Source organism: Thunnus maccoyii, chromosome 11, assembly GCF_910596095.1.
Source record: "Thunnus maccoyii chromosome 11, fThuMac1.1, whole genome shotgun sequence".
Classification (NCBI taxonomy): Eukaryota; Metazoa; Chordata; class Actinopteri; order Scombriformes; family Scombridae; genus Thunnus; species Thunnus maccoyii.
This window is the reverse complement of record NC_056543.1, coordinates 812315-832190: the sequence shown is the minus strand read 5'-3', so window position 1 is coordinate 832190 and position 19876 is coordinate 812315. Positions and strand designations below refer to the sequence as shown.

General features: G+C 40.5%; 1 protein-coding gene across 1 annotated transcript in view; it reads right to left on the bottom strand.

Annotated features, from left to right (window-relative positions):
• acvr2aa (activin A receptor type 2Aa) overlaps positions 1-14864 on the bottom strand; it is a 24023-nt gene extending 9159 nt beyond the window's left edge. Inside the window, exons 1-5 of the mRNA XM_042425907.1 lie at positions 13367-14864; positions 10350-10596; positions 9450-9559; positions 4592-4746; positions 1-38 (exon numbers count right to left, since the gene is read on the bottom strand). The exon at positions 1-38 is cut by the window's left edge and continues 106 nt beyond it. Coding sequence (XP_042281841.1) covers positions 1-38; positions 4592-4746; positions 9450-9559; positions 10350-10596; positions 13367-13421 — 605 coding nt within the window. The 5' untranslated portion in view covers positions 13422-14864. The remainder of the gene's footprint in view (positions 39-4591; positions 4747-9449; positions 9560-10349; positions 10597-13366) is intronic.
• Positions 14865-19876: the final 5012 nt, after the last annotated feature.

Sequence of the window (19876 nt, the reverse complement as noted above, 5' to 3'; positions counted from 1 at the left end):
TGGCCCAGGATGGGGGACGGCGGCAGAGGACCCGGGTCCTGGAGGAACAACATGGAGACAAGAAAGAAACTGAACAACTGAACAATAAACAGATTTGACTTGTTACATCTCAAACTATCTTTCATGACCTGGTTTCCTTTTGAAGTGTGATACTTTTTACTTTTACTGCTCTTTGAAAGAATTTTATCATTTTTTTTGTTCAGATTTACTTTTCAAGCTCTTTATCTTTATTTTCTGACTTATTTTAATGTCACTGAACATCAGTCTGTCCTGATAAAAGTAGGTGGACGACATGAATTATCAAATGTTTATCCATAAAGTCTGATAAGTTGGTTTTTTTAACAAATATATTGGAATGTTGTCAATAAACCAAATAAAACCAAAGTCCCAACGTTGATGTGTGTTAGGACGGATTATAGTTTTGTAATTTTGTTTTATTGTTTCTGTAACAAAAGGTATTTAAAGGTATTTTGTTTTGTGACCTCGGCGGCGTCCAGCTGGCCTCAGACTGGTGGGACTGGTGGGACTGGTGGGACTGGTGATGGGGTGAAGGATGGGGGTGATGTGTGTTGGGATGCACCGATACCGATCCGATATCGGTATCGGGTGCCGATACTGACGTAAATCCCTCATCGGATATCGGACCGACATTAACGATCGACGTACTGATCCAGATTCCATCGTCTGATCAGGACTACGTGTTCTTTACTTCCCACCGTTTACTAAACAGCAGTCATTCCTGGTAGTTTTCTCACAAACTAACATAAAGTTAAACACTGAGAAAGAAGAAATGATGTCCGTTATGTAGCGGAACTCATTCAGCTGCCAGCTGTGACAGCTTCATGCTAACTAGCCACCTAGCACACCAGCTTGCAGCATTGTCCTTACAGTATTATGAACCTGATGTTAGCAGGAAGCTACCCGGGTAACATTCAACTAGCTACTGATTCAGACTGGACCCCAGCAGCTAACAACAACAACAACAACAACAACAACAACACGTGTCAACCTGACACTTTAACAACTTTTACTTTAAACATGGAGACAGTCTGCAGCGCGTCCACTGGCTGACCAGCTAGCCGACACATTAGCCTTTGACTTTGAGAGCGAGCTGCACCAGACGACACACTCCCGGCTCATTTTAACACTTTAACACCACTGAGAAGGTCTATGGTCTTCACACACAGCGACACGCGCTTTCATCCCGACGCCTGCAGCTCGGCGGCAGGCCGGGAAACGTGCGCTGTCATCGGGCCGCTGCAGGCAGCAGAGTCGTGCTTGTGGCTGCCGGGGGGGCGACGCTCAGATCCTCCGACCCAAACAGGCTCTAGTGTAGATGTTTATTTCTCTGCATCACTTTTATTTCAAATGTTCACTTTGAAAACCTCGTGAAGAAACTGAAACTCTCTTATTACTTTATCTACTTCCTGTTGCTAATGCATTGCTGTGCACTTGATTTGTTCAAGATTTTCAAAACATTAAAGGAGTTGCCATAGCAACCAGCACTCCTACACCTGTTTGTATGTGAAGCTGACTGACTGGCTTTGGAATATATTTAAATCTAATGCATTTTTCTGTATTTTTTTCTCTTTTAATAAGTGGTGCTGTGTGTTTTATTACAGCCTCATGTCACCTTACACATAATACCAACAACAACAACAACAACAACAACAATAATAAAGAAGAAAGAGCTCTGGTATCAGTATCAGTATCGGCAGGTATCTGAATGGGATCGGAGCTGATAAACGTGGGTCGGGTGTGAACCTCCTCCAGACCCTGACCGCATGCTCGACCCGCGTCATGCACAGACCGCCGCTGGACGTCCAATCGCTCCATCACAACGTCAACAACCAATCACACAGCATAAAGAAAAAACTGAAATCACGTGGCAGAGAAGAAAGTGTGACGTCAGGCTGGTGGAGACAATAAAGATGCAAAAATCAAACCCAAAATAAAATCGGACAGAGAGATGCAGTGAAGCTGAGCAACAGAAACAATGCGACGTTTGATCTTCTTACCTCGATCATTATATGAAAGGCGTGCTGGTCCGAGAGGAGAGGCAGAAACACAGATTCACATCTGATTATTGATTCAAGACACTAAAACATCTTCATGCTGGAGGAACTCCAGCTGCTGCATGTGCACATGGTTATTTCTGGACGGATGAGCATCAGGAAGTGATCAAAAACTAAACCTGATTACATCTGATCAATACAGATTCCTATTGATGACCTAACTGAGGTGTTATTTAACCGATATACTTTCCTTCTGTTATCATCAGTAACTGTATTGATGTGTGTTTACAACATGTAGGTGTGTGTGTGTGTATATTTTATTAGTAATTACTGTTTTCTATCTCTGTGGAAGTTTGTCTGAATGTGTAATATGAAGTATTGATCTGTGATGTTGGTCTGATCTCCACTTCCTGTCCACAGGTCATTGATCTGAACACCAGATCAGCCTGATCAGAGACGTTGAATCAAACCTTTTTAAACTCTTTCAAATGACGTCTTGATTTTAAACTCTGATACTTTTACAACGACGAATCTGTTTTTATAGTTTTCATTGAACAAAAGACGTCAAAGTTGTCGAAAGCTAAATGTTTCAAACACAAGCAGCTGAAGGAAACCTTGTTCTATAGAATATATGAGATTATAATGTTACTTTCAGACAGTTTGATCGTGTATCAGAGGGGGGAGGAGCAGCGGAGTGTAGGTCAGTCTGATCAATAAGTGTTTGACGCTGCAGAAGCTTCATCGTGTCCTTTAATTAACTAATAACGGAGACTTGAAGTGGTTTGTGAGTTTAACTGACACGTTATATGTTAAAAGCTTTTAATGTTTCACCAGCAGTTTACGGGAAACATCCTTGAATGTTTAAGGCCTTTTAAGGTATAAATGAAAGAATGGCTTTCATGTTGCTTTGCTTGATTTTAAGCAGTTTTTACCTTTTAAAAAAATCCTTAAATCTTGCAGATAATCCATAAAAATACAATTAATGAATCCTTAATTTACCCCTGAGAAATGATCCATATCCCTTAATGTCTCCAAGAATTTGAACTTGTAAAAACTTAAATTAACAAATGATTTTAGCAGGTTTGTGACTTCCCCCTTAATTCACATGATGAATAAGTATTTAGGATAACTTAAAGCTATAATATGTAATTATTCCACATTAAAATGTCTAAAAACAACTAGACCTGTGTTATATATGTTGTTGAGTTGTGTACTTACATTATCCCAAATGTTTACAACAAGTTTCAAACTCAGAGAAATCTGTAATTTAATCAAAGTAACGGACCGTTTCATTTGGTCGCCTGTCGATGGCGTCATACCTCCTCTACCAAAGAGTAAACACGCACCAGATGCATACGGCGGCGCTGTGTTTGTCCGCTACAATGGCGTCTACCAAAGAGTAACTTACACACACACAAGATAATACATCGGCGTTGTGGTTGTTCCACACAAACTGTTATAAATGGACTTTTATTCAGTTTTAAGCCACATTTTCATGATAAATTTAGGTGGTTTTTAACTATATCTTTTAGCCGGAAGAAGGATTTTAGTCATTGGACGTCTGGATCTTAAGTTATCAGAGAAATAAACTGGACAAACGTTAGCAGCAGCTCGGCTAACAGCCCCTCCAGGAAGTCCGGTGGTCACCAAACATCGTCGGAGAAATATTGATTTTTTAGGTGAAACAGCTTTAATTAGTATTTTTACCTGTAATCTGCGGGTCCGTTTGTTCTGGAGAGTAAAAACTTCCTGAATGATGAACACTGGAGTAATCCTATCCCGGTGAAGCTGCTTATTTAACAACGAAGACAACAACTCCCATGATCCTTTGCTACTTCACACCGTCATCACACTCCGTCTTTTGTTATTGTTTTGATTGAGACGCCTAGCGGCTGAAATTACATATTGTGCGTTTAAGGTGTTATTAAGGGATTTTGGCTGCAGGTTAATGAGATTTTATTAATGATATTCTTACTCAGTATTCAGGTATTTAACAGATTTACTCAGATTTGGGACAAATTATTGGAAACATTCATGGATTGGAAATATGAAGGGCTTTTTAAAGGCTTTCTGCAGGACTTACAGGCTTCTTTATGCGTAAAAAAACCCTTAAAATGTACTAAACAATAAGATAAGTACTTTAAAGTTAATTAATGATGACATATTAAGAGGTTGTTCACGTGTTATTTATCATCGACTGTATATAAATATGGACGACGTGTCTCCACTTCCTGTTGCTATCCAAAAGTGAAGCCAAAATATCTGCTTTCTTGGGGCGGCCATCTTGCCTGTGTGACGTCATTGGGAGCAGTAGTTCGGCTAACACGGAGGGGGCGGGACTTATGGCCTATACTGCAGCAGCCAGCAGGGGGCGATCCAGATGTTTTGGCTTCGTGTTGTCCATCTTTGTAAACGGTCGATGGTTTTTACCCATTAAAAGCTTCAGCCAGTAACTTCTCCTATCAGCTGTTACTAATTAACCTTCATTCTGTGACACCACTGTTCAATCAGTAGGAACCAATCAGGTCCTTGAATGTTTTAAGCCTGTAACATTAGTGTGTGTGTGTGTGTCTCACCTGTGTGGGAACCAGTACAGGTGGGTAGGCCAGTTTGTGGTGTCGGTACATCCAGAAGGAGAAGAAGACGATGGCGGTGACGGCCATGATGGGAACCAGTGAGTACATCAGAGTGGTCAGCACTGGAGGCGGCGATGTCACCGGCTTGTTTGTCGCTACGGCAACAAACACAGAGACAGGAAATAAAGGTGAGTTTATGAAGCTACGACAACACAGAAAGCATCGTCGTCTTTGAGCACTTTCTTTTTTTTTTGCCAATAAAAAAATGAAAATTAAAATGTGACAAAAGTCATAATTTTATGAGAAAAAAACAATATTACAAAAATCTAAACTAACTTTTCTTTGGGGGGGGGGGGGTCAAAATGGATTTATGTGTTGTGTGTGTGTTGTTTAGTTGTTAAATAAAGATAAGAAAACTTCATTTTAATCATAATCAAAGTCGTAATATTTTAAGAAAAAATATCTGTATTTACCGTATTTACTGTATAACTATTTACTGTATTTACTGTATATCTGTATTTACTGTATTTACTGTATTTACTGTATATCTGTATTTACTGTATTTACTGTATTTACTGTATATCTGTATTTACTGTATATCTGTACTTATCTGTATTTACTGTATATCTGTATTTATTGTACTTACTGTATATCTGTATTTATTGTACTTACTGTATATCTGTATTTACTGTATAACTGTATTTATTGTATTTACTGTATTTACTGTATATCTGTATTTACTGTATTTACTGTATATCTGTATTTACTGTATAACTGTATTTACTGTATAACTGTATTATCTGTATTTACTGTATATCTGTATTTACTGTATAACTGTACTTACTGTATTTACTGGTTATCTGTATTTACTGTATTTACTGTATATCTGTATTATCTGTATTTACTGTATATCTGTATTTACTGTATAACTGTATTTACTGTATTTACTGGTTATCTGTATTATCTGTATTTACTGTATATCTGTATTTACTGTATTTACTGTATATCTGTATTTACTGTATAACTGTATTTACTGTATAACTGTATTTACTGTATATCTGTATTATCTGTATTTACTGTATATCTGTATTTACTGTATAACTGTATTTACTGTATTTACTGTATATCTGTATTATCTGTATTTACTGTATATCTGTATTTACTGTATAACTGTATTTACTGTATAACTGTATTTACTGTATATCTGTATTTACTGTATATCTGTATTTACTGTATAACTGTATTTACTGTATATCTGTATTTACTGTATTTACTGTATTTACTGTATATCTGTATTTACTGTATAACTGTATTTACTGTATATCTGTATTTACTGTATAACTATTTACTGTATATCTGTATTTACTGTATAACTGTATTTACTGTATATCTGTATTTACTGTATATCTGTATTTACTGTATAACTGTATTTACTGTATATCTGTATTTACTGTATTTACTGTATTTACTGTATATCTGTATTTACTGTATATCTGTATTTACTGTATAACTATTTACTGTATTTACTGTATTTACTGTATATCTGTATTTACTGTATAACTGTATTTACTGTATATCTGTATTTACTGTATAACTATTTACTGTATTTACTGTATATCTGTATTTACTGTAAATCTGTATTTACTGTATTTACTGTATTTACTGTATATCTGTATTTACTGTATAACTGTATTTACTGTATATCTGTATTTACTGTATAACTATTTACTGTATTTACTGTATTTACTGTATATCTGTATTTACTGTATAACTGTATTTACTGTATATCTGTATTTACTGTATATCTGTATTTACTGTATAACTATTTACTGTATTTACTGTATATTTGTATTTACTGTATAACTGTATTTACTGTATTTACCGTATTCACTGTATAACTGTATTTACCGTATTTACTGTATATCTGTATTTACTGTATAACTGTATTTACTGTATATCTGTATTTACTGTATCACTGTATAACTGTATTTACTGTATTTACCGTATTTACTGTATATCTGTATTATCTGTATTTACCGTATTTACCGTATTTACTGTATATCTGTATTTACTGTATTTACTGTATTTATCGTATTTACTGTATATCTGTATTTACTGTATAACTGTATTTACTGTATATCTGTATTTACTGTATTATCTGTATTTACTGTATATCTGTATTTACTGTATAACTGTATTTACTGTATAACTGTATTTACTGTATTTACTGTATAACTGTATTTACTGTATATCTGTATTTACTGTATTTACTGGTTATCTGTATTTACTGTATTTACTGTATAACTGTATTTACTGTATTTACTGTATTTACTGTATAACTGTATTTACTGTATATCTGTATTTACTGTATTTACTGGTTATCTGTATTTACTGTATTTACTGTATAACTGTATTTACTGTATATCTGTATTTACTGTATTTACTGGTTATCTGTATTTACTGTATTTACTGTATATCTGTATTTACTGTATTTACTGGTTATCTGTATTTACTGTATTTACTGGTTATCTGTATTTACTGTATATCTGTATTTACTGTATAACTGTATATCTGTATTTACTGTATAACTGTATATCTGTATTTACTGTATATCTGTATTTACTGTATAACTGTATATCTGTATTCACTGTATAACTGTATATCTGTATTTACTGTATATCTGTATTTACTGTATAACTGTATTTACTGTATAACTGTATTTACTGTATAACTGTATTTACTGTATATCTGTATAACTGTATTTACCATATTTACTGTATATCTGTATTTACTGTATTTACTGTATATCTGTATTTACTGTATTTACTGTATTTACCGTATTTACTGTATTATCTGTATTTACTGTATAACTGTATTTACTGTATATCTGTATTTACTGTATAACTGTATTTACTGTATGTACTGTATAACTGTATTTACTGTATAACTGTATTTACTGTATTTACTGTATAACTGTATTTACTGTATAACTGTATTTACTGTATTTACTGTATATCTGTATTTACTGTATAACTGTATTTACTGTATATCTGTATTTATTGTATTTACTGGTTATCTGTATTTACTGTATTTACTGTATATCTGTATTTACTGTATAACTGTATTTACTGTATTATCTGTATTTACTGTATAACTGTATTTACTGTATAACTGTATTTACTGTATCACTGTATTTACTGTATCACTGTATTTACTGTATTTACTGTATATCTGTATTTACTGTATAACTGTATTTACTGTATATCTGTATTTACTGTATTTACTGGTTATCTGTATTTACTGTATATCTGTATTTACTGTATTTACTGGTTATCTGTATTTACTGTATATCTGTATTTACTGTATAACTGTATATCTGTATTTACTGTATATCTGTATTTACTGTATAACTGTATATCTGTATTCACTGTATAAATGTATATCTGTATTTACTGTATATCTGTATTTACTGTATAACTGTATTATCTGTATTTACTGTATAACTGTATTTACTGTATATCTGTATAACTGTATTTACTGTATATCTGTATTTACTGTATTTACTGTATATCTGTATTTACTGTATTTACCGTATTTACTGTATTATCTGTATTTACTGTATAACTGTATTTACTGTATAACTGTATTTACTGTATATCTGTATTTACTGTATAACTGTATTTATTGTATTTACTGGTTATCTGTATTTACTGTATTTACTGTATAACTGTATTTACTGTATATCTGTATTTACTGTATAACTGTATTTACTGTATATCTGTATTTACTGTATTTACTGTATATCTGTATTTACTGGTTATCTGTATTTACTGTATTTACTGGTTATCTGTATTTACTGTATATCTGTATTTACTGTATAACTGTATTTACTGTATATCTGTATTTACTGTATAACTGTATTTACTGTATAACTGTATTTACTGTATATCTGTATTTATTGTATTTACTGTATAACTGTATTTACTGTATAACTGTATTTACTGTATTTACTGTATATCTGTATTTACTGTATATCTGTATTTACTGTATTTACTGTATATCTGTATTTACTGTATATCTGTATTTATTGTATTTACTGTATATCTGTATTTACTGTATAACTGTATTTACTGTATAACTGTATTTACTGTATTTACTGTATATCTGTATTTACTGTATAACTGTATTTACTGTATTTACTGTATATCTGTATTTACTGTATATCTGTATTTACTGTATTTACTGTATATCTGTATTTACTGTATATCTGTATTTATTGTATTTACTGTATATCTGTATTTACTGTATAACTGTATTTACTGTATAACTGTATTTACTGTATTTACTGTATATCTGTATTTACTGTATTTACTGTATAACTGTATTTACTGTATAACTGTATTTACTGTATATCTGTATTTACTGTATATCTGTATTTACTGTATTTACTGTATATCTGTATTTACTGTATATCCGTATTTATTGTATTTACTGTATATCTGTATTTACTGTATAACTGTATTTACTGTATAACTGTATTTACTGTATTTACTGTATAACTGTATTTACTGTATAACTGTATTTACTGTATATCTGTATTTACTGTATTTACTGTATATCTGTATTTATTGTATTTACTGTATAACTGTATTTACTGTATATCTGTATTTACTGTATATCTGTATTTACTGTATTTACTGTATATCTGCAGTGTTTGTCATGTGAGAGGACATGCAGTCTGCAGTACAATGGTGTGAAGCAATTCAGGCTCTCTGTCCTGTTTTCTTTGGACAGACTGCTGAAAACTTTCAACTGTACATTCTGTCAGGAGAAATGGACGCAGGTACGTTGATCTTACTCGGTATCTGAGGCTGGTCGGGGCTGTAGAAGAACTTTTTGTTACACAAACTTCCTTCACAGCAGCAGAAGAAGACTTCAGGAGCATCTTTCTTCTCCACACACTCGCTCCTGTCAGGAGAAGAAGAACAAACGTCGTCACAGAGCTCATGAAGAAGAAGAAGAGCTGGGTGAACGTCAACGTGTCAGTACTTTTAATACTTCCTTTTCAAGACATATCAACAGATCTGTCTCCATGACAACTAAACAACTTCATCTGCTGAGGAAGACTGTCTGATCTGGTTGAAAGCTCTTGAAAAATAGCTAGTAGAGTAGCCCTTGAGTTTGGATTGCTTTGTGACAACACAACACAATAATACACATGCAGGAAGCTAGGAAGAATAAACTTGGGAACATTTTAAATGTTTTAAATATGTAAGAGTTTGTCCACTAATAGTTAAATAATCTGTTCACCTTCATCACCACTGTCTCACTATCATTGTCTTCTCAAGTCTCATACAGTAAAAAAAACAGCAGAAACTGAACTTTCAGACTGACATCAGTGAGCAGCGGTCAGTACAGGTGAGGTAAAGACAAACGTATTGATCATATTGGTGTGATCGGCTCCTCCTGCTGCAGCTTTAAACACGTCAGAGCTGCAGGTAAACGAGTTCAGCGACACGCAGAGACACGAGCTGACAGGAAACCAGAAACATGCCGTCACGCTACAACACACTGTGTGTGTGTGTGTGTGTGTGTGTGTGTGTGTGTGTGTGTGTGTTATGTTGCAATAAAAGTTTGAAAGTCTTTTTCAGAACGGAGGGTTTGTCGTCTATCAGTGTTACCAGTCCAGTCTGGTATTTGGCTTGATATCAAACTGGTTTGAGTGTGTTCCCGTCGGCTCAACCCTGCTGCTGCTCACCTGTCGTAACAGTTGACGTCGTCCAACCAGCAGCCCTGTTTCACCACCTGCACGACTCCTGACACGTTCTTCCAGGTGGCAAAGCAGTGCAGCCTCTTGTCCTTCTCCCCGTAGCAGGGCTCCACCCCGCTGAGGTTCCCCCGACTCTCCAACACCGAAGAGGAGGAGGAGGAGGAGGAGGAGGAGGAGGAAGGGTTGTAGTTGTAGTGGACACACTCCTGAGTCTCTGAGCGTCCCAGGATGGCACCTGAGAAGCAGAGAGGAGAAATTAAAAGGTTTCACACAGAGTGAATTCATGAGGAACACTGAGCACCATGTATCAATAACTCAATGATCAAAATAATTGCTGATTAATGTTCTGGCAGCTGTGATAATGCGGGAGGAGAAAGCTGATGTTTACTGGAGGACTTCCTGCTGCAGCCTGTTTGTTGTGAAAACATCTGAGCGTGCTCAGAACAGCCCCCGCATGAAGGTCACCTGACAGGTGTCACTTTCAGCCAATCAGCAGCTCCCTCCAGCTGTGACGCCGACGTGTCGACTGGAAGCAGAGGAGCTACTGAACGGACTCTGAGCTGCTGCTGCTTCTCAAGTCAAAACTCAACTTTGACTTGTCATCGTTTGTGTCTGCGGCTCAGCGATGTATCGATCAGAAACTATCAATAAATCACTGAGGTTTCTACACTGTCACACTCAGCACACGATCAATACGTCTCATTGATCATCGTTATCAACACACGTTAGTTCATGATGCTTCTGATCAGCTTCTCTATTTATTGATGGAATATTTTGTAGTTTTGGCAAAAGAAAAGAAAATAACTGAATAGTTGAACTCAGATATTGACAGCAGATCAATCAATAACAAAATGATTCAAACAAGTCTTATCAATGATTTTCTGGATTCATTCATGAATCTCCTGAAGGACATGTGACTTTTATCTTCACAGCCCAGACGCCTTGAAAACTGATTAAACCATTGATCGATTTAGAACTGTATTAATATCGATTAGTCACTTTGAGTCCAAGTTTGTTCACTGTGAATATTTTCTGGTTTCTTTAGTCTCTGTGACAGTAAACTGAACATCTCGTCTTTACATTGTTCACCATTGTCTGACATTTTATAAAGCAACTAAAGCCCTGAATTGATTGATTATTTCTGTGAGGACTAATCGCTGCAGCTCTGCTCTAAATATCTGCCGATGTGTACTGACTGTTGTTGCAGGACACACAAAACCTCTCAGATCAAAGAGTCACCTGTCAGCAAACACCACACCAACACCTGAACCTCCACACACACACACACACACACACACACACACACACACACACACACACACACAGCAGGAGGGCTGATGGACAACATGAAGCTGTTCATTCTCATCCAGATGTGTTCACTGCAGCAGCAGCAGCAGCAGCAGCATGTGTCCAGATGTTCTTGTGACACTGTGCTGCTAACATCACCTCCTGAGTGTAAACAGCTTCCTGTCTGAGGTGTGACAGCAGTTGTGTGTAAACAGATGATGACGTACATGAAGCGTCTCTGTACTAAAGGAAGGGATCTCTGTCTCTGCAGCTGTGTGACTACAGAAGCTAATATATTGATTGTTTCAGTAGTTGAGCAGGTTCCAGCCTGTCCAGCTGAGTATCTCTGAGTGTGTGAACCTTTACTCAGATAAAATAGTTGTGACTGAAGCTGTGATGTTCTGCAACTAGAGACCAGCTGACTGCAGATATATCAGCCTATATGTCAGCTGCTAAATTACAGTACATTACAGTTTGTCTAAAGCTGCAACGATTAGTCCTTTAATCAATAGTTGCCAACTTTTAAAGCTGCAGTGCGGGACTGTTGTCTGCCCCTTCTGGCTGTGAGAGTAATTACAAAAACACTGGACACAAGCTAGCCGACTCCGCCGCTACTGCTGCCGCCGTAAAACGCTGGAGACACTGTTCAAATCCAGCGAAATAACTTATTTCACTATCAGAATATGATCCTGTCAGTCCGACAACATTCTGTTAGTCTAGAAGAGCTGCAGGAGTCAATGATTTTATCAACATTTTAATGACATTTATGACAAATAATCGATGAATTAAGAGGAGAATTGACAGATTTTTATTATTATATATGACATCATTAGATTATTAATAGTGAAGCATCAGTGTTAGAGCAGCATGTTACTGTTGTAGCTGCTGGAGGTGGAGCTAGTTTACACTACTTTATATACAGTTAGCTAGTTTAGTCCAGTGGTTCCCAACCTAGGGGTCGGGCCCCTCCAAAGGGTCAGCAGATAAATCTGAGGGGTGGTGAGATGATTAATGGGAGAGGAAAGAAGAAAAAACAAAGTTCTGATACACAAATCTGTTTTCAGTTTTTGGACTTTTTCTCTAATCTTTGATTTTTGCTGAAATATTGGATCATTTGAACATTTATTGAAATGAAAGCATGTGAGAAGTTTAGAGGGAAAAATCACTATTTGGTGGAGCTGTTAACAACTCATAGACATGTGAAATGTGACCCCGACTACACACTGCTTTTTGTAAGACGTCAAAAGCCAAAAAGCTTGGAAACCACTGGTTTCATCTTTAACAATGTGTTGTATTTTAAAAGCTTGTTATATTATCCATTGTGTCAAATCTTCATCTGAAAAGTAACTAAAGCTGTCAAATAAATGTAGTGGAGTAGAAAGTACAATATTTCCCTCTGAAATGTAGAAAGTAGCATCACATGGAAATACTCAAGTAAAGTACAAGTACCTCAGAACTGCACTGAAGTACTTGAGTAAATATATTTAGTTACTTCCATCGCTGCTACTGAATATCTTTGGACAAAATGAACAATCTGAAAACGTCACCTCGGGCTGTAGAAAGCTGTGTGACATTTTTAAATACTAATTAGTCATTAATGTGGAGCGTAGTGGACTCAGTGATGACAGGCTCTGTGTGGTTATTATGGTGGACTCAACTGCACCTGTATGTACAGTGTGTCCTGACAGGTATGAGCTGTGTGACGGCTGCAGACTCACCTGAGGAGCAGGAGATGAGGAAAACACTGAAGGCCAGTTTGGTCGCTGATCCCATTGTGGATCCAAAGATAAAAATCCTTAATTTGAGTTATAATCCCAAAGCGAAGACACGGCAGGATTAGCGTCCCTTTAACCCGGCGATGGCTCTGCTGCTTACAGCCGACTCTGAGCGCCTGCACCATGGAGCAGGACGGAGCTTTGTCCCGGTTCAAACATCCAGTTCAGTCCTGAACTCACCATGTAACATGTGAGGACTCTGACAGAATCCTCCACCGTGAAACCAAGTAAATCCTGAACACGGAGCCGTAGATATAAGCCGTTTATCAGAGAGCAGGCCTGGTTAAGAGACGGGGATCAGCTAGCAGGCTTCACCTACAACAACCATTAAACATCATCCGACTCTCAGGTATCTTCCCCGGGATCAGAGGCTGCTCGACAGGCCGACTCTCAGGTATCCTCCCCGGGATCAGAGGCAGCTGGACCGGCCGACTCTCAGGTATCTTCCCCGGGATCAGAGGCAGCTCGACAGGCCGACCCTCAGGTATCTTCCCCGGGATCGGAGGCAGATGGACAGGCCGACTCTCAGGTAGAGTAAAGTCACTGACAGCTGTGCAGCCGGCATGAGACGGTCAAACTGGGGGCGATAGCGAACAGAAAAACAGTCTTCTTCTCCGGCTTTATCGAGGACATTTTCATCGATTTAACTGTTAGTGTATTTCCAGAGCACGAATGACAGTGGGATTAAGTGGAGCTCCAGCCACAGCTAGCTGCTGGTAAAGTCGCTCCAAATTCCTCCTCTTAGTTACAAAACCTGCCTCCTTTTCTCTAAGCTGACCCCGACTGTTCACGACATGTTATCGAACAAAAAAAGCAGCTAGCATGGTGGTGTGATCCGGGATCAGAGTCCACACGCTCCCGGTGAAACAAAGTGTTATCGACTGAAACTTCAACCCCGAATCCGCCGCTCACGAACTCTGCCCGGGCACTGACAGCTGGCTGGCCCGGCTAGCCGTTAGCTTAGCTCCGCGGAGAGCAGCCCGACTGGTCGGACGGGAGCGAATTCCCGAGCTGGACACCGAGGAAGGAAACCCGCAGGCCGCGTACACATCCAGCAGCTCCCCCTCAGCGAGAGAGCGGATCCGTCCTGTAAATGATCCCGGACTGAATGAAAATAAACACCCGAGGTTTGTTCTTCCTGCTGCGGGTCCTTTGCGTCTTCACTTCCACTCTCTCCCAGGCAAGATGGCCGCCTCGCTCAGATTATTTTTGTTTTTTTTTCACCTCCTTCCATAGAATCTGGATGCTGTGACTGACACCGGCAGTGACCAATAGGATGTGTAGAAGGAGGTCAGCCCGTATTCCTCCACCAATCATGTGCGGTCTCGCGACACAGGACGGCTGGAATGACAGAGAAGTACCCGCCCCCTGCAGGGAGAGTGGCGGGACGTCAGAGCCGCGGTTTACTGACAACATGGAGGAGCAGGACGGACCGCACCGCGGAGGGTAATCATAATTAATACATAATCAATACTATAATCAATACATAATCAATACTATAATCAATACATAATAAATAATTAATAGAATAATTAATACATAGTCAATACTATAATCAATACATAATACTGTTGGCCAATAATTTTAACGTGCCTTTAAAATGTAAAGTCATTTTAAAGACAACGGGCCACAAACATCTCTTAGCTAACAAGATCCAGGCTGTAAATCTGATTCATCTTCTCTTCACGTCCAATAAGAGGATTGAACATAAAGCCTTAAACTCTCCACATGTCTGCAGAGAAAGTTCAAATCTACATGACATGAGATTGACCTGGATTCGATCGGTGATGGGTGTCCCAGTTACAGATCAATTCTGACCCATCATATATAATCCCTTTGCTATAATCCAGCACTAATCTGTAGTAACGCTGTGTTCACTGCTGCTCAGTCGCTCATCTGTCCAATAGGAACATAGAAACAGCTTCTTTTTGTTTGTTTGGTAGCGTTGCTGCTGCTGCTGCTCTGCTGCTGCTCTGCTGCTGCTGCTGCTCTGCTGCTGCTCTGCTGCTGCTGCTGCTCTGCTGCTGCTCTGCTGCTGCTGCTGCTCTGCTGCTGCTCTGCTGCTGCTGCTGCTCTGCTGCTGCTCTGCTGCTGCTGCTGCTCTGCTGCTGCTCTGCTGCTGCTGCTGCTCTGCTGCTGCTCTGCTGCTGCTGCTGCTCTGCTGCTGCTCTGCTGCTGCTGCTGCTCTGCTGCTGCTCTGCTGCTGCTGCTGCTCTGCTGCTGCTCTGCTGCTGCTGCTGCTCTGCTGCTGCTCTGCTGCTGCTGCTGCTCTGCTGCTGCTCTGCTGCTGCTGCTGCTGCTCTGCCGCTGCGCTGCTGCTCTGCCACTGCGCTGCTGCTGCTGCTCTGCTGCTGGAACTTTTCACTGGAGGTGTTTTGGATAAAAATAGAGCATCATCCACACACATCAGCTCTGCACAAAGTTTTTACACTGAAACATCTTCCAGCTTGCTGGTGTCTCAGGATGAATGGAGGTAGGAAACTCACAACAATAAGTAAAAATACTTGTGAATTAGATTTACACAGCTGCTGTCAGATGATGTAAAGTGACTGAGAGTTGAATAAAGGAATAAAACTACACATGAACTTAAAGACTGATACGTTTGTCATTTATGCATTCACATACGATGGGATCAGAAAGATTATTTACCTCAAATTACTTGTTTTGTGAAAGAAGTTATTCACTTTATTATCATAACAGGTTAAAAAGTGTTCATTATTCATTAAAAATATTTCTATTTCATTTTTGTAACATAGTGGGAAAAATCTGAGCATACATTTATAAATTAGAAATTAAGACTACAACCTGCAAGATAAAACTTTTTAAAAAGCCAAAAGAAGCAAATGGATGGAAGGGAGGGAGCGTTTAGCCCTTTGAGCCACTGAAAGAATTCTGAGGACTCTAAAGGAAGTGACATACCTGACTTCTGGGGAACCATGGATGTATTATAAGAGTTGGATACAGGACCTAAAGATAGTACTTATTCAGTCCAATAAGAATTTCTCACCTGGTGCATACACCAAGAAAGTTTCTGGTTTCCAGATTTACTTCTGAGGGTATGCGGCCCACTAAATATGTGCAGTGGTGTTTCTCTGGCCATGAGTTCCCACTCAGCCCATAGACTTTACATTGTGGTGGTGCTGCAGATTTTTATATCGCTTTTCTTGGCTCGAGGAAAGTTTTACAAACATAAAAGGATAAAATAAGTCATAATAGAAAGAGTCATAATTAACCTTGTTTGCAGTTTAAGGCGTCTGCTCAACACTTTTACAGACGTCTCTTTTACAGTGGTGGTCTATGGGGAAAATGCTTTTTGAGCCGCAGGGGAATTTGTTGCTGCAATACCATGAGTGGCTGCTGGGAAAAATTGGCTGCAAGGCTGAGCGGCGGTACCATATCCAGCTCTTATAATACATCCATGTGGGGAAACTAAAGGAAGTGACCCTTCTCTCTTCCTATTGGCTCACAGATCTGGGGTACAGTTTGTTCCTACAGGTCAGTATCTGTACTAAAGATCGTGATGTGTTCTGTTGAACATGTAGGATGTGTCCGTGTGCAGTGGTTGGACATGTTGGACGTGTCCGTGTCCTGTGGTTGGACATGTTGGATGTGTCCGTGTCCTGTGGTTGAACATGTAGGACGTGTCCGTGTCCTGTGGTTGGATATGTTGGACGTGTCCGTGTGCTGTGGTTGGACATGTTGGACGTGTCCGTGTGCAGTGGTTGGACATGTAGGACGTGTCCTTGTGCAGTGGTTGGATATGTTGGACGTGTCCGTGTGCAGTGGTTGGACATGTTGGACGTGTCCGTGTCCTGTGGTTGAACACGTAGGACGTGTCCGTGTCCTGTGGTTGAACACATAGGACGTGTCCGTGTGCAGTGGTTGGACATGTTGGACGTGTCTGTGTGCAGTGGTTGGACATGTTGGACGTGTCCGTGTGCTGTGGTTGGACATGTTTGACGTGTCCGTGTGCAGTGGTTGGACATGTTGGACGTGTCCATGTGCTGTGGTTGGACATGTTGGACGTGTCCGTGTCCTGTGGTTGAACACGTAGGACGTGTCCGTGTCCTGTGGTTGAACACATAGGACGTGTCCGTGTGCAGTGGTTGGACATGTTGGACGTGTCTGTGTGCAGTGGTTGGACATGTTGGACGTGTCCGTGTCCTGTGGTTGAACACGTAGGACGTGTCCGTGTGCTGTGGTTGAACACGTAGGACGTGTCCGTGTGCAGTGGTTGGACATGTTGGACGTGTCCGTGTCCTGTGGTTGAACACGTAGGACGTGTCCGTGTGCAGTGGTTGGACATGTTGGACGTGTCTGTGTCCTGTGGTTGAACACGTAGGACGTGTCCGTGTGCTGTGGTTGGACATGTTGGACGTGTCCGTGTGCAGTGGTTGGACATGTTGGACGTGTCCGTGTGCAGTGGTTGAACATGTTGGACGTGTCCGTGTGCTGTGGTTGGACATGTTGGACGTGTCCGTGTGCAGTGGTTGGACATGTAGGACGTGTCCGTGTGCTGTGGTTGGACATGTTGGACGTGTCCGTGTGCAGTGGTTGAACACATAGGACGTGTCTGTGTGCAGTTGGACATGTTGGACGTGTCCGTGTCCTGTGGTTGAACACGTAGGACGTGTCCGTGTCCTGTGGTTGAACACGTAGGACGTGTCCGTGTGCTATGGTTGAACACGTAGGACGTGTCCGTGTGCAGTGGTTGGACATGTTGGACGTGTCCGTGTGCAGTGGTTGGACATGTTGGACGTGTCCGTGTGCAGTGGTTGGACATGTTGGACGTGTCCGTGTCCTGTGGTTGAACACGTAGGACGTGTCCGTGTGCTGTGGTTGGACATGTTGGACGTGTCCGTGTCCTGTGGTTGAACACGTAGGACGTGTCCGTGTGCTGTGGTTGGACATGTTGGACGTGTCCGTGTGCAGTGGTTGAACACGTAGGACGTGTCCGTGTCCTGTGGTTGAACACGTAGGACGTGTCCGTGTGCTGTGGTTGGACATGTTGGACGTGTCCGTGTGCAGTGGTTGGACATGTTGGACGTGTCCGTGTGCTGTGGTTGAACATGTTGGACGTGTCCGTGTGCAGTGGTTGGATATGTTGGACGTGTCTGTGTCCTGTGGTTGAACATGTAGGACGTGTCCGTGTCCTGTGGTTGAACATGTAGGACGTGTCCGTGTCCTGTGGTTGGACATGTTGGACGTGTCCGTGTCCTGTGGTTGAACATGTAGGACGTGTCTGTGTGCTGTGGTTGAACATGTTGGACGTGTCCGTGTGCAGTGGTTGGACATGTTGGACGTGTCCGTGTCCTGTGGTTGAACATGTAGGACGTGTCCGTGTGCTGTGGTTGAACATGTTGGACGTGTCCGTGTGCAGTGGTTGAACATGTAGGACGTGTCCGTGTGCTGTGGTTGAACATGTTGGACGTGTCCGTGTGCTGTGGTTGGACATGTTGGACGTGTCCGTGTCCTGTGGTTGAACATGTAGGACGTGTCCGTGTCCTGTGGTTGGACATGTTGGACGTGTCCGTGTGCTGTGGTTGAACATGTTGGACGTGTCCGTGTGCTGTGGTTGAACATGTTGGACGTGTCCGTGTGCAGTGGTTGAACATGTAGGACGTGTCCGTGTGCTGTGGTTGGGCATGTTGGACGTGTCCGTGTGCAGTGGTTGGACATGTTGGACGTGTCCGTGTCCTGTGGTTGAACACGTAGGACGTGTCCGTGTGCAGTGGTTGAACATGTAGGACGTGTCCGTGTGCTGTGGTTGAACATGTTGGACGTGTCCGTGTGCAGTGGTTGGACAGGTTGGACGTGTCCGTGTGCAGTGGTTGGACATGTTGGACGTGTCCGTGTCCTGTGGTTGGACATGTTGGACGTGTCCGTGTGCAGTGGTTGGACATGTTGGACGTGTCCGTGTCCTGTGGTTGGACATGTTGGACGTGTCCGTGTGCTGTGTTGCATGTAGGCGTTCAGTAGGAGGATTTATGAAGCGACTCATTATTCTGCTGACAGCGTCCTCTAGGACATGCAGCCTTTGTGTTCCTGCAGCGTGGAAATACCTCGGCTGCTCGGCATTCCTCAGCTCATTAACTTTTAATCAAAGATCTAAAAGTGACGGAGCGGTGAGATGACCCCGCTGAGGTCGGAGTGAGTGGTCGGGTGGATGTCAGGAGGACAGACAGCGCTGCATCTGTCGCAGCGTGTCATCGCTGTCAGACCGCCGACCTTCAGCCCACATACATGAAGCTCTGCTGTCCCACATGACCAAACCTGACGCTCCTCCTCACACTCTCACTCATGCTGCTGAAAGACGCTGTATTATTCTGTTCATTCATGTGTTCAATAATGATCATAAGATGATAACTGGAATTAGACCATGGTCTGGGTGAATACTCGATTCTGATTGGCTGCAGGGTGTCCATTAATTCCTGATAATGGAAACTCTGATAT